At 52.4% G+C, this 14,182-nt stretch overlaps 1 protein-coding gene across 1 annotated transcript in view; it reads right to left on the bottom strand.

Annotated features, from left to right (window-relative positions):
* Positions 1-431: 431 nt before the first annotated feature.
* Positions 432-14,182, bottom strand: part of ABCA3 (ATP binding cassette subfamily A member 3) — a 75,505-nt gene continuing 61,754 nt past the window's right edge. Inside the window, exons 21-31 of the mRNA XM_019539961.1 lie at positions 13,400-13,604; positions 12,232-12,451; positions 11,759-11,917; positions 10,554-10,726; positions 9,838-9,972; positions 8,829-9,023; positions 6,029-6,216; positions 5,212-5,382; positions 4,586-4,773; positions 4,360-4,433; positions 432-2,459 (exon numbers count right to left, since the gene is read on the bottom strand). Coding sequence (XP_019395506.1) covers positions 2,328-2,459; positions 4,360-4,433; positions 4,586-4,773; positions 5,212-5,382; positions 6,029-6,216; positions 8,829-9,023; positions 9,838-9,972; positions 10,554-10,726; positions 11,759-11,917; positions 12,232-12,451; positions 13,400-13,604 — 1,840 coding nt within the window. The 3' untranslated portion in view covers positions 432-2,327. The remainder of the gene's footprint in view (positions 2,460-4,359; positions 4,434-4,585; positions 4,774-5,211; positions 5,383-6,028; positions 6,217-8,828; positions 9,024-9,837; positions 9,973-10,553; positions 10,727-11,758; positions 11,918-12,231; positions 12,452-13,399; positions 13,605-14,182) is intronic.

The following is a 14,182-nucleotide window of genomic DNA, read 5'->3' as shown; positions in this document are numbered from 1 at the left end:
TCAGCATCACAGCAGAGCATCATTCCCAGTGCCCCAAGCCCTAGACTAACAAAGGTTCCCAGATTGTGCCAGGCCCGATCCCATGCCCAAGGTGCAACTGGGGTTAGTTTCATAGTTTCAAAGTTGGTAGGGCTGGAAAGGACCTGAGCAGATCAGCAAGTCTGACCCCCTGCCATGGGCAGGAAAGAATGCTGAGGTCAAGAGTGAGCCTCCTTTCATAGCAAAGCTGGTGGGCAATAAGCACTCCTCTAGCATGAGCTATACCTTGGATACAGCTGCCCATTCACCTGCCCCCTACAGACAGACATGCCCTGGGAGGAAGTTCTACAACAAGGTTAGGAAACACCACAAGGTCCAACAACAGGAGGCCCTTTGCACGGATGGGTGGAGAAATGGCATTTAAGAAGAAGGAACTGGAGCTATTTTTTCCCTTTTAAGTGATGTTTGTCTGGCTGCCGCAGTGGTTTTTGGTGAGCTAGCCAGCAGCATACACAGGGCTCAGTGCGGAGCTGATGCTTGTTTCAGCAGGTCCTGGTCAAGTCCAAGAGGTATACGCTGTGTCTGGGCTGCCACAAGAGACGGATCGGTGGTGGCCCAGGGCACCTCGTGAATGGATTCAGCAGCACCAGGAGAAGGCCTCAAGGGAAGGCCTCAGTGGTCACGGCTGACTGCAGGGTGTGTACATGATGGGCAGGAAAAACGAAGCAAATCAGGAGGGACTGGGTGCTTGTCCCAGTAGACTATACACAAAGGAGACAGCTCTCCCCAGCCATAGCTCCACGTCCTCTCTGCAGGGCACTTTATACAGTCAGAATAGCCCTTCTCAGATGGCTCTCCCCAGGATGACTGTGGCCCATAGAACTCTAAGGTGGCTGTGCCCACAAATGGCTCACCTGGGGTTTTTTCTAGAGCATGATGATCTCCTTTGCACGCAGGCTATGTGTGTATGGAGGAGGGGGGAGTTTTAATCCTGAAAACCTAGCATGGTCTTTCCATCACCCTAACCTTGGATTTACAAAGCTACTGGCCACGAAGGATGAAGTGTTGACTGTGCCGTGACTCCAGGCGGGGTGCTAGTGTCACCTGAGCAACTCCTCCAAGTGCTACTAGGCAGCAGGAGCTCTGCAGGGGGCAACTGGCACTTTCTATGACTGTGGTGACCTGCATCCTCGTGTGGAAAACAGCTTCCTGCTGACTGCAGTCTCCCAGCTAAGCACAGGACAAGTCTCACCCGGTGTCAAACAGCAGCAGGACAGGCATCATGATCTTTCCCAGACGAGCTGAGGAGAAGCTAGACCAGGCCTTTGCTCCCTCTGTGGCCGCGGCTTGGAGAGCAGAACGGACGGAAGATCTGTCTGCAGGGCCTGTAGGCAAGCAAAAGTGACTCTGCCCTTTCCATCTAAATGTGGTGGATGGTCCCTGGCAGGTCTGCATTCACCAAATGCAGTTTTGGCTCTAAGCTACTTGACAGTGTCCTGTTACATCACAGCAACCAACTACGGTTACAATTCAATATGCATGCAGAGGCCAGGAGGTTGCCACCTGTGAGCGTGGTTCTGGGGGGTGGGGGGAAGTGCAATAAGTGTGTTTGAGGATGTGCTAAGGATGAGTAAGTGACTGCAACAGGGGCAGGAGGTCATCTTCCCCTCACAGCCATGACAACAGACCAGGCGCTCAATGCTTCCCCCCTCACCAGGGGCACAGGGAGAGCAGAACCAAAGGTGCTTTCTCCAGCCCCTGCTGCACAGACAGTGGCTATGGTGTGGGTGGCATGAACACCGATGGCAAAGGGGCCTCTCATGCAGCACAGGCATTTGGGGACTGCCCACTCCTCCTAACAGAGATGTCTGTAGTCCTCAGCAGCACTGACATTAACCCAGAGGGGTGATCTGACACCTTTCCAGCCCCCACCTCATCCCCTCTCCCCTGGAGCAAAGCAGCAATGGGATGGTGAGGGGCTGGCATGGGACACAGATAGGCACTGGGCCCAGTCACCCCCTGGCTGGTGCCCTGCTGCTGGCCTTTCCTTCACTGCCTGAAAGGCAGGGAAAGATGGTGAAATGCCACTATATCAGCAATGGGCCACAGGGTGCAGGCATGCTAGTTTTGCTTTCCATGCCCCACACACAATCCCCCACACCAGCACATGCATGGCCCACTCATGGTCCTCATCCCCCTGACAGTGGAAGATACCACTCCTCCACGGTGAAACCTCTCTTACATGTATACGGTATTTCAGACACACGCCAATAATATAAATTACTGTCTCTATATATACTATGTATAGGCGGCAGGTCAGTCTGTGAGGTGGGGGGTGGGGCTGCTGTTCATTTCCCTCGGTCCTCTGTGTAGTGCTGGAAGCGGGTGAAGCTCATGAAGACCTGCTCCAGGGAGATCTGGCTGACAGAGTAGTCCTCCAGGCAGTACTTCTCTTTGGCTTTCTCCAGTGCCCCAAAGACCTGAGAAGGGGCACAAGGCTTCATGTCACTATACAGTCTGACACTGGATGCCCAGCTGAGCTAAATTTTAGGGCCTGCATTAGCCAAGAGGTTGAAGCACCTCATCCCCTCTCGCCTTTGGACTCTGTGCTTCCTTAGGACTCTAGTACAAGTGCCTGCCTGCTGTGAAGTGAGCTGCTGAGCAGGGATTGGAGTCTGGGTCCCAAGCAGTCCCCTTGTCCTGGGAGCTCTGCGCGCTCAATGAGGGGGGGATGTCACTGTGGGATGAGGGGATGCACTCAGCAAGGCACATGCTCTACTAAAGCTTTCTGGGCTCCTGCAGGAGAACACGGCTCTCCCCCGACCCCTGCTGGTGAAAGGAGTGAAGAGTCACATTTGGTTCCTGGAGCTGTTTCAGATCCCTTGGCAAGAGGGTTACAGGGATTTAGGCAGTGGGGATGCCTCTGACTAAAGAGGGATCCCTGAACTGAGGTCACCGGGCATGTGATTCAGTGTTATGACGCATGCAGGATCATAAAATCCCCCAGAATTCCCACCACCAAAAATGCTTTAGTGTTCAACCACAGCAGTGCTAGGGCAGAGAGGTACGGAGGGGTCAGGGCCTTGAGGAAAGGAGGACAGGGCCCTCAAACCAGGTCTGAAAAGGAACAGACAGTCAGCTCCTGGGGGTGCTGTTCCAAAGGGAGACCCACAGAGGAGAAGGCTCTTGTGCCAAGAGCAGGTGCTGCAGGAGGGTGAGGCTGGCAGGGGGTTCAGTCAGAGGGGTCAGGTGTGACCTGGATTCTGGCAGGGACGGGATGTGGGTGACAGGACCAGCAAGGAGGGAGCTGCAAGACAGCAGGTGAGAGGAGACTGTGGGACAGGTAGACATGAAGAGAAGCAGAACTGCAGCCCAAGGAGGAGAACTCAAAGACTAGGCCACCCCAGGGCTAGGGGCTGTGGAGATAAACAGGAGATTTAAGCCGAGGGGAGTGGGGCAGGGCAGCCCCCTCTGTCTGGGTCATCCAATGGATGGAAGCCTTGTTGAAGCCAAAGGCTTCCATGGCTCAGCCCAGCAGGGTCAGGAGCAGAGTGATTTACTGAAGGTGTGAAAACACACCCCACCATCCCTCTGGCCTGTAGCCCAGCAGCCAGGCAACCCCCCACGTCAGCCAGGGCACCATCTGCCACAGGTTTGGGAGGAGACATTTTGGCTAAAAAGCACACACAAGTGAAAGAGAAATTCTGCCCAAGCCAGAGCCGCAGCAAGGAAGCCCCAGCTCCAAAGGCACGAGTTCAAGATGGATTACCCTTCTCACAGCACCAGAAGCCCAGCACCATGGTCACCCACCACCTCACAAAGCTTGAGGGGGAACAGCAGAAGAGCATTGCAGAACGCACACAGGCTCCAGGCAGTACCACGTGGGCTGAGTTTGCAGTCTTAGTTGCACCAAACTCCATTATTCTTTATGGCAGTCTCTATGGATACCATGTGGCCCAACCATGGCACAACATGGAGAGGGGATTTCTAGCTAACCACTGAACTGCAGCTCTCACATGGCAACAGGAATGAGGGGACAGACAACACGAATGCAGAAACGTCTGTCTGGAAGGGAAAGCAGAAGGGGCCAAGACAACTTTTGACCTTGATCATTTCAGCAGCCTGAACTTCAAGCCCTTTATAGGAGATAGCGGCAAATGAAGCCTGAATGGCACCAGTGGCCAGTGTGCGTGGAGCAGAGGCCAGCTAGAATAGCAGCACCAGCATAGCAGGAAAGATGTTCAAATGGCTACAGATGCCAGAGTCAAGCCTTTCACTCCTTACTCACCCCCTTTCCTCTTCTGAAGCATGAGGAAGAGGTGGTGGGACAGCTTTGGCTGGGGTTAGACCAGTAACAAATACCCTTTGGCCTTCCCTTACCTGCGCCCAGCTGAGGTTCTTGTTGGTCAAGTGATAATGGACCATGCCTTGGTGCTCATGCTTCAGGACACTCCCTAGGAGATAAGCAAAGGTTTACCCAGAGTAAGGAGACAGTGGGATGTGTGCACACAGAGCTCAGTGTTAAGCTCCAAGGAAGAAGCCTTGGACTCTTCCTGTGTGGAAGGGAGCAGTGGCCCAGCTGAAGGGAGGGGACAGTGCAAGGTACCTGAGAAAGTCTTCTCCACGAAGGCCTTGAAGGCCTGCAGCTCACCCTCCTCGTCAACCTGCATTTTTGCCAGCAGTGTGTACCCACTGCCAAATTTGCTTTTCAAATGCTGCGGGCTGCCCAGGCATTTGAACTGCCCATTCACCATGATCGCCAGCCTGGTGCATAAGGCCTCACATTCTTCCATGCTGTGGAGGGGAGGAGAGAAAATATTTAGGAAGGGGGAAGCAATGTTGAAAATGCCCAGAGGTGTTGGCCAAGAGTCTAGTAGCCTTGAGATGGAGCTTCTGGGCCGGGGACTCAGGAGATGCAGGCACACAACTGCACAAGAACCATCCTCTTTGCTCCCCAGCTGCCTTATAGTAAACCCCTCTCAACATCCTGCCTCACAAGATGGATACCAGGACTACAGCCAACCATGTTATCCTGAGAGGGAATCAGACAGGGTGTTTGTACTCTGTTACCTTTTAGGCAGGCCCCCAGCCTGTGGCATAATGAAATGCCCCCAGCCAATAGGCGGGTCCTCTAAGAAGCAGAGGGCATGATCTACTCCACTTCAGGGGAATCTCCGTGTCCTGCCCATTTCCCTTCCCACACTGTTCCCCAAAACAAAGAGCCAATGTCACCTGTGCGAGGTGATGATGATGGACTTCCCGCATTCCCGTGTCCTGGTCACGGCATCCCAGAGCAGACGCCTGGCTACAGGGTCCATGCCAGTGGAGGGCTCATCCAGAAAGATCACAGGAGGGCCACCAATCAGAGCAATGCCAGTGCTCAGCTTGCGTTTGTTGCCACCACTATGGGGAGAGGGAAAGGGGAATGAGAAAGGCAGATGAGGAACACGGAAGCACCGTGGCTGAGAGAACAGGCCCGCCACACTCTACTGATGGCTGAGCACAGCTACACAGCCTGCCCCACTGCCTCAGAGACAGAGAGGGACAAGCCTGAAGGGGAGAGGCCCAAGATAAGAGTCAGGGCTTCACATCAAGACACCTTCCCAAGGGTTCAGCCATTGCTGCTGTTCATACCCCGGTAGTACAGACAGCAGTGAGCACAAACCCAGTGCCTTTCACCTTGGGGTGTCTGTCTACCTACAAGTGTTTTTAGGTCCAGAAATCTGCCTTCTCACCAAAGCTGCATCCACATCAGGGGCTTTGCTAGCAGAGCTACTCCAGCTAGGGGTGTGAAGAGATCATATACCAGGCTGATGCCACTGTTGGCAAACCTTGGCCATGCAGCCCAAGCCCATGGCTGGAAGAGGACAGCCTGGCCAGAGTCTCTTGGCAAGTCTGAAATGCAGTTGGGACTAGTATTTTGAGCCCCTATGAGGTTAGCACCTAGGCCACGGTCCTTCCCTCTCCACCTCAGGCGCCCAGAGCAGATCCGCACTCCCTCACGCAGAGAGGTCTGTCAGCCGAGGCTGGCTCTGGGGCCCTGCCTCACCTGTAGGTCTTCACAAGCTTGTCCGCATAGGGCTCCAAGAGCAGCCCCCGCAACATGTTCTCTACGCAACTGCCGATGTAGCGCTCGGGGATGCCCCGCAGACGGGCGTACATGCTCAGCGTCTCCCGGCCAGTCATGTGGTCCAAGAGGGCGTCAAACTGAGGGCAGTAGCCGATCCGCTGCTGGACCTTGGAACAAAGGCAGGCCAAGAACGTAAGCCAGAAGCCCAGCTTCTGCGAGGTGCCTGTTCCTCTGCAGTCACCACTCGGGGAGCTTTGTTCTTTCCATAAACAATCTGCTGCTGGAAGTCATCTGATACTCAGAGGGCAGCAACACACACATAGTCAAGCCATCAAGCCACAGTGTCCTGCAAATACTAGGCAAGGAGATCCGGGAAAGAAGCACGGCTCCACCAAGTGTGTGGCCATAAGGAAGTGGACAAAAAAACCAGGTCCTCACCAAGTATAAGCAGAAGAGGGGCACTCAGATACCCACTGAGCAGAACCCTGGTATCAGGCTTCTCCAGCCTGACAGCTCCCTGGGGCTTGGGCCCTCACTGCTAGCTTCTCCAGGGTAGTTTCCTGATGGTCAGCCCCTTGCTTCCTCCCTAGAGATCTACAGACTAGAGCTTAGGGACACAGGCACTTCACATGGGGCCCCAGAGTCAGAGTGCCAAACCTCCACAACCCTATTTGGTTTACTTTGCTGCTAGCCCTGCAGGTTAAATGCCTCTGTGTGCTTTGAGACTGAACATCGCCTTATTCCTGTATTGAGAGGGCAGATAAACAACAGCACCTCTGTGTCAGCCACTACCTTCGAACCACAGGAACACAGGAAATAGGGCTGGAAGGGCTCTCAGGAGGCCAGCTAGCCCAACCCTCTGCTCAAGGCAGCATCATCCTTGGTTATACACTCCTAGTCAAGTGTCTGTCAAATCTATTCTTAAAACATCAGGAGCTAACCCTCTAGCCTTCAGAGCCATGGTATTCAGCCCACAGGGCTCCTCCAGGTTGGGAAAGTTGGCAGTGGGAGAGTGGTGGCAAGTAATACTGTCACCCCTCCTCCACTGCCAAATTTCCAAACCCCAAGGCGGTGGACTGGGGCTGGGCCATGCCCCCTCCTCACCATGGCTAAATCAAGGCTGGGCTATGCAGTTGGGACTAGTATTTTGATGCCATTTCCCCCCACAGCTGGGTCAGGGCCAGCTCAAGGCTTCTTCTCCCCCCACCTCCATGAAGCCAGGTCAAACCCTTTCCCCCACAGGGCTGGGTTAGGGCTAGGCATCCCTCCCCCACACCCGTATGGCTGGATGGGGTGCCACTGTGACCACCCTGGGTGCTGGATTGGGACCACTGGGCAGTGCCCATCCATCCTGCCAGCCAAAAAAGGTTGAACACCACTGCTCGATCACAATGCCCCAAACATCAAAAATATCCTTCAATTTGCCACAGATAAAGCAGGGGACGAGGGCATTGCCTATGCCCTGCTGCTGCAAGGACAAGAAATCATTTCTTAAAATACACGTGGGAGCTAATAGACCTCCCTCACGTTCCCTCACTGTCTTCATCTGGAAGATTCCCAATGTCTGTAAATGGTTCCTATCACCATTCCTGAGCTCTTCATTCACTCAGAGCAGGCGACCACAACTGCACACGGACCTCAGGCCAACACACCTCGATTGACAGAACAGGACACCCTCATTTCTATCTCCTGTTCCCCTCCATTGTGGCTGCCCCTTTCACTGCTGCTGTGCTAGGGCAGAGGTTTTTAATGCTATGCCCAGACGCTTGTTTTTGGAGTCGAAATAGTTGCATGTAATACCCACAATTAAGAATCTGCACTGTTTGTTCTAGAGAGATTGCAGCTATGCTTTGAAATATTAGGAATTGACAGGAGTCACCAAAGATGCTAAAAAATGGCCTGTCGTTTCACAGAATCATAGAAAAGTAGGGCTGGAAGGGACCTCCATAGGACCATAAGTCACCTAGTGATAGTTCAAATCCCTGTCTGAGGCAGGATCATCTGTATCCAAACCATGCCATACAAATCTATTGTCTAACCTCTTCACAAAACTACACAGTCAACACTGACACAACACAAGACATAACACCCTAACTTGCCCCAAGTTACAGCAGAAGCACTGTCAAAATCCCCAGTCTTAGATGCAACGCCCAACGCCTCAGAGGAAGGCTTTAAAAAATAAAAAACCACCACCCCTGATAATGTAGGGGAGGAGGGGGAAAACAGCTCTCCCAGTCCCATGCAGCAACCAGCAAAGCCCAGAAGCATAGGAAATACCCAAAGCACAGGCATAGCTAGGCCTAAACTGTCCCTGACCACTGGCTCTTTTTGAAAACAACTTCCCCAGGCTCTCTATTCCACTGCCTCAGTGCTCTAACAAGGAAGAATTTTTCCCTGATCATTTGCAAGAGCTGTTCTCATGCCAACAAGCATGCAGTTTCTGATTCTGAGGTTTTGATTATATGCCAAGTCTTTCTGAAGAGAGACTGAAGTTATCCAAGGACTGTGCTTGTGTTAGTTTTTTCACTACCTTTACAACAGAGAGGGGATGGCATTTCTTGTGACCAGTGTGACTCAGAGGAGTGGGATAGCTATACAAGAAGCAGAACCTTACCTAGGGATTTTGTTATTTTCTCAAATTCTGGTTAGACACTACCATCACCTCCAACGACCAGGCAAGCAAACATGAGGCTGAAGCAAAACTACCTTCCCACTTTGCCCTTGTAATGCTACAGGCAGGAAACCAATCTTGCCTACTGGCCTGCTACACATGCAGTACCTTTTTGATATTGGCCAGGATGCTGTGGCCATCCACGTAGGCATCCCCCGATGTAATGCTCTCATCACCTGTCAGCATTTTGAAGGTAGTGGTTTTGCCGGCTCCATTGAAGCCAAGCAGACCAAAGCACTCCCCTTTGCTGACTGCCAAGGAGATCCGGTCCACAGCCAGCAGGGACTCCTGGCTGTCATATACCTGGGAGGAACCCGAGAGGAAGACACTTGGTTACAGGAAGGTCATGCAATGCTCTGATCTACCAGGGATGTATTACTATTGCTCCCTGTACACACTGGAGCTGCTCTAGAGCGGGTGTTTGGGACAGGGCTCAGAGCATCCCTAAATTCTCAGGATAAATCGACCCAAGGCTGCCAACCTGGGCTGCTGCAGGGAAACACAGAATTGGATACATATTTCCTCTCCAGGCTGTGCCCCCACCACATTTGTGCCCCATTAGGACAGGGGCAGCTGAGCAGACTGTGGGCATTTGGCATCCAGTGGGTAAGCCATGATGGGTAGCAGACAGCAACAGCCAGAACAAATGAGCAAACAGGGCTGCATTCAGTATTATGAGGACACCCTGGGAAATGACAAGCCAAGGAGCATCCCACCATATTTCACAGAGCATGAGGTTTCCTCACACACTCTACTGCTGTGCACTTGCCAAAAGGTCCTCCCAAAAACCACCAGTACCCCTCCTACTCCAGCATGTCCCGCAGGGCGCGGCCATCACCACCACCCTTCAGGAGGGGCCGGAGTGCGAGATGTTCCACCAGGCCAGCCTGGTTCTAGGGACAACAAGGGCCTGATGGCACCAGCTGGGCAAACAGGCAGTCCAGCGGCATATCAAGTGTTCCTGTCCCCAGCTGTGCTAATGTACCCCAAGGCCCAGGCCTGCAATAGTCCTGAGCAAACCACAGGGTGGTCTGAGCGGCTGGCACAGGCACCCATGTCAGGGCCCTGCAAGGCTTTGCTGTCTCAAGCAGCTGAGGAACGCAGTCTCCCAACTCACCTTGGTGAGCTCTTTGATGACCAGGGGGCTGCTTAATGATGCCAGCAACTCTGGTGGGGACTCCAACACTTTCTTCCTCTCATCCGCCACATCCCGATCTTCTGGCAGCACAGGCACCCTGTTCAGCAGCAGTGTCTGCACCAAAGGGACATGAATGAGCTTCCAGTACCGCCCCACCTCAGGGACAGCAGGTCTGCTCTGGCCTGACTCAGGGCAAGTCCCAGCAAGGACATATGCACTTTGAAGGGAGAGGAAGAGAGAGGAAAACACCTCTTTCCCCTGGTCACAACCCAGATGGCCCCTCAGACTTGACCAGAGAGAAAGTCCCACCCCCTCTTGAGAATGGCCAGGGCAGTGAGCACTCTGAGAAATGGCTCAGCAAGTCACCCCTACTGAATCCTACTCCTAGAAAGAAAAATTTGATGTAAAGAGTTTTGGGGGGTTGAAAGCACAAATAGCACATCAGAAACTATGCTCCAGGTCCAAATTCTCACTTAGTAAATTGTGACCTAGGAAAAAGCCTAATGAAAAGGCTTAATCCAACCAGCCCTGAAATCTGAACTGCCCAATGAAAGCAATTCCAGTCGTGCTTGGCCAATCTGGACCCATATCACAACAGAGCCCAGGTCCATCTCCCACTTTGTACCTCAGCCCCAGCAGGGAATTTGGGCCCCATTTCACTACGACACGTATGTCTTCCTAAATGTCCCACTCACCCATTTCCTCCTCTTACAGATGCCACAGACCACAGTCCTCAGTCTCCAGAGGAGGTTTGTTTCAATTAGAAAGAGGAGGAAGAGGAAGGAGAACCCCTGGACAGCCATGGAGGTCAGGTATTTTCCAATCCCCGGTGTCTCCCATGAAAAATAATTTGTCTGATAACTGATATCTGGAGGTGAGGGGGAGAGAAAGGAACCACATTTCATAAGAGGGCATAGTCACTTGTAAGTAGTCAGAGTAATGCGGCGAGCTTAGTGTGGGTGAGCTTCCTCCCACAGTTCTGCCAGGGCCCCATCCCATCTGCCCTGGCCTGTGGCCCCAGCCCTGCCCTTTCCCCACCAGCTTTGTCAGGCCTCCTGCATCTCAACTTCTTTTTCCTCTGCTACTTCAGCCATGGGCTATGCCCCCCCCACTGCCGGGCCAGTTCCCTATTCCATCAGCCCATGTTGAAGGCTGCAGGCTGATGAGGACCTTGCAGAATTTGCTAATTCCCAATACATTTGAGCTGTCCAGACATTAACGCTGTTCTTTAGGAGATTCAAAGGTAATGATGCAATCCACTGTGCCCTTCTCTGTCCCCATGAGCCTTTAAAACACTTCCAGGTTCCTAGCTTTGCCAGAGCTACTTCCCAAAGCCAGGGAGGTAACCCTGAGGCCATGCATCCACTGATTTTCCAAGGTGAACAGCTAACCTATCCCAAAGTTGAGTTGACAGCAGAGTATCCAGAGACACAGAAAGGTGGGGTTTACGCCTCCTACCTGTGTACATGTCAGGGCCAAGGCCTCAATCAGCCTGAGGGTGTTCTGACCTATCTCTGAATAATCCACATTAAGCACAACTGCCCCCTTGAGCCTTGTCCATCCAGAAAACAACTCTAGGTGCCCAGGAAGGTTCTAGCCCTCAAAGCCCTGCACCCTGGGTCCCCAGAAAGCAGGTATCATGCCTGCACTACTTTTCTACAGGATGGAAACCTCAGTAAAAACACCCTCCTCTCACTTAACAACATCACACCAAAAGAGAGGGGCTAAGCAGTGGTTTTGGTCCATTAGCACACATCAGCTTACTCTGCCCCCTCTCCAAGGTCACCTAAGACCCTTCCCAAATTCCTTTGTTCAAGTCTGATGGTGAATCCTGCTTGCTGGTTTCACACCTGTGAACCCAGAAGACCAAGGTGGGTGACTGAACAATATGTGTACTCACTGAACATTCTGCAGATGATGGTGGCTTCAAAAGAAGAGGTGCAAAACTGGATAAACTCATAGTTCTGGTAGAAATCACTGATGCACTGGCCCAAGCAGTAGTTGGGTAGAATCAAGAAGATTTTATCCAGAGTCTTGGAGAGGTCCACTAGGCCCAGCTCTGAGAGAGACATAGGAGATGGGCTGGAGGACTACAGCAGAGTGACATGCTCCCTTTGTGGGCAAATACAGCAGGAAGACACCAGCATTCATAGAGCTAGAGGGGGGACTGAAAAGGCCCTGAGGTGCTCAACTGATGGAAAGAACTCATCAGGCATCCTGCTGCTAGCACTTTGCAAGAGGAGTCCATTGGCAGAAAGATGGGGAACTTCCTTCTGTTCATTTCCACAGGCAAAATCACTCTAGTCTTGTATGGGTCAAGACAGGTGGCTGAGTGACAACCCAGTCAGAAGGGGAGAAGGGGAGTGGCCTTACCTGGAATGCTCATGATGGTGACTGCCAGGAATGTGGCCGTGCCCGAGAGGATGTTGAAGATGGTAAGGCATGTGTAGGCCGTGGCAGCCACAGAGAAGAAAAAACTGAGCAGGTACATGAGGGGAATGATGGCCCAGCCATAAAGGAGGAAGATCAGCATCACATCAACGAGGTGGTTGTCCTGGGTGAAAGCTTGCACATCGAAAGCTTGGAATATCACCTGCAGCACAGCATCAGCAGGGGAAGTCAAGAAAAGGAACATGTCACTCCTGAGCACTGCTGGTACAGCCTCTCTGACCTAGCCAGACAGCCAACAGCCAGGCTGCTATGCCCCATCCCATATGGGACTACTACACTCTGCCCATTCTTTCCAGGGTATGGAGGCAGTTATGCTTCTCAGGGAGCACTCAGCTTTGGACAGTCCCTGCCAGCTTATACCACAGGCAGAGGGACTCTACTGCTGAAGAAGCCACAGCTTAGGACATGGAGAGTGAGGGCTGCACTGCTTACATGGATGGCCCCAGCCAACCCTCCACCACAACCTTGTCCAGCAGGATCTCCATGAAGAACAAGCAGCATTTTCCTTCTAGTCTTATACAGGTCCAGCTGGTGCTATTAGTACTGACTATACTGATGCACTGAGGCTGAATTTAAAATCACTAATAAATGGACAAGATACTTATTTAAATTCAAGTCCATGATGACATGCACTGAGCAGCAATGGCACAGCCCCACTTTAGCCATTTGCATACTGACACAGTACCTACAGTTGTAGCATCTCAGATACGAGTAGATTTATGCTCCCACCCCAACCGTGAAGAGTAGCAGTGTCATGGGAAAGTACATGTGAAATTAAGAAATTTGCCCAATATCAAAGAGGGAGCCAGAGGCAAAGCAAGTCATCAAGCCCAGGTCTTCTTGCTACCAGTTCATATCCACCATGCTGAAACTTGAGGGCTATATGGCAAGTAGGCTGTGAATGGCTGGCCAGGAAGGGCTGCCCATGCCACCCCACCAAGTTATGCAATGAGGTACAGCCCAGCAGATGTACAATCACACAGATCCTGGCCATCCCAGAAGCTATCTCTAGCCCATCTGTCTGCCAAGGACAGTGGCCTGGATGGGAGAGGCCCAGGAGCACAGGAAGCAGTTGCTTGTGGGGACTCACCAGCATCAGCACACAGGGAATGAGGAAGTTGATGAGGTCCCAGAGCAGGGCTGAGAGCCAGAAATTCACCATGTAGACCCCGCTGACGAACTGCACATGCTTGGCCTTGATGGCTCTCTCACTGACAAACAGGAGGGCAAAGGTGCTGGCCAAGGAAGCCATCCCATAGAGCAAGTTGATAGCGATAGCAAACCCAGTCTGCCCTCTAGGGGAAAATCGAGGCAGCACATTAGCAGGTACAGCTGGGATGGGAAATTATTTCAGCCGGCAGGCCACCACTCAATGAGTTTTGGTGAGCTGTCAAGGGTCGCACAAGGGTGAAATCTTTCAGAAGATATAATCTTAACAAATTATAGATACAACTAAAATCAAACATCTACTATAACATATTTTAATTTTATTTAAAAAACTAATTGTTGTCCTAATTTTTTTTGAGTAGTATATATAGAGGCAATAGCATAATAGTTCAAAGTAAAATCTTATTCTTGTATATTGTGTGTGGGGGCAGGTATGGATGGGTATATGTATGGGAGGGTGGGCATGTGGAGTAGGTGTGGGGAGTGTGGGGTGCATGTGTGCCGGGCTGCCCATGCACTAGGTCCTGGGAGCTGGGCGGGGTGGGCAGAGGGAAGGGGAGCAGGGGGCGAGTGCAGCCATGCAGTGCAGTGCAGTGCAGTGCAGGTGAGGGGTAGCAACCACACGTATGGCCTGCGGCTGCCCCCACAGTACTTCACGTGGGGTTGAGCCCCTCCTGCCCATGGCAATCCGTGACACTCTAGCCCG

Source organism: Crocodylus porosus, unplaced genomic scaffold (assembly GCF_001723895.1).
Source record: "Crocodylus porosus isolate Cpor-Errol unplaced genomic scaffold, CroPor_comp1, whole genome shotgun sequence".
Lineage (NCBI taxonomy): Eukaryota > Metazoa > Chordata > Crocodylia > Crocodylidae > Crocodylus > Crocodylus porosus.
Note: the sequence above shows the minus strand (reverse complement) of the source record. Positions and strands in the feature narration are given on the sequence as shown.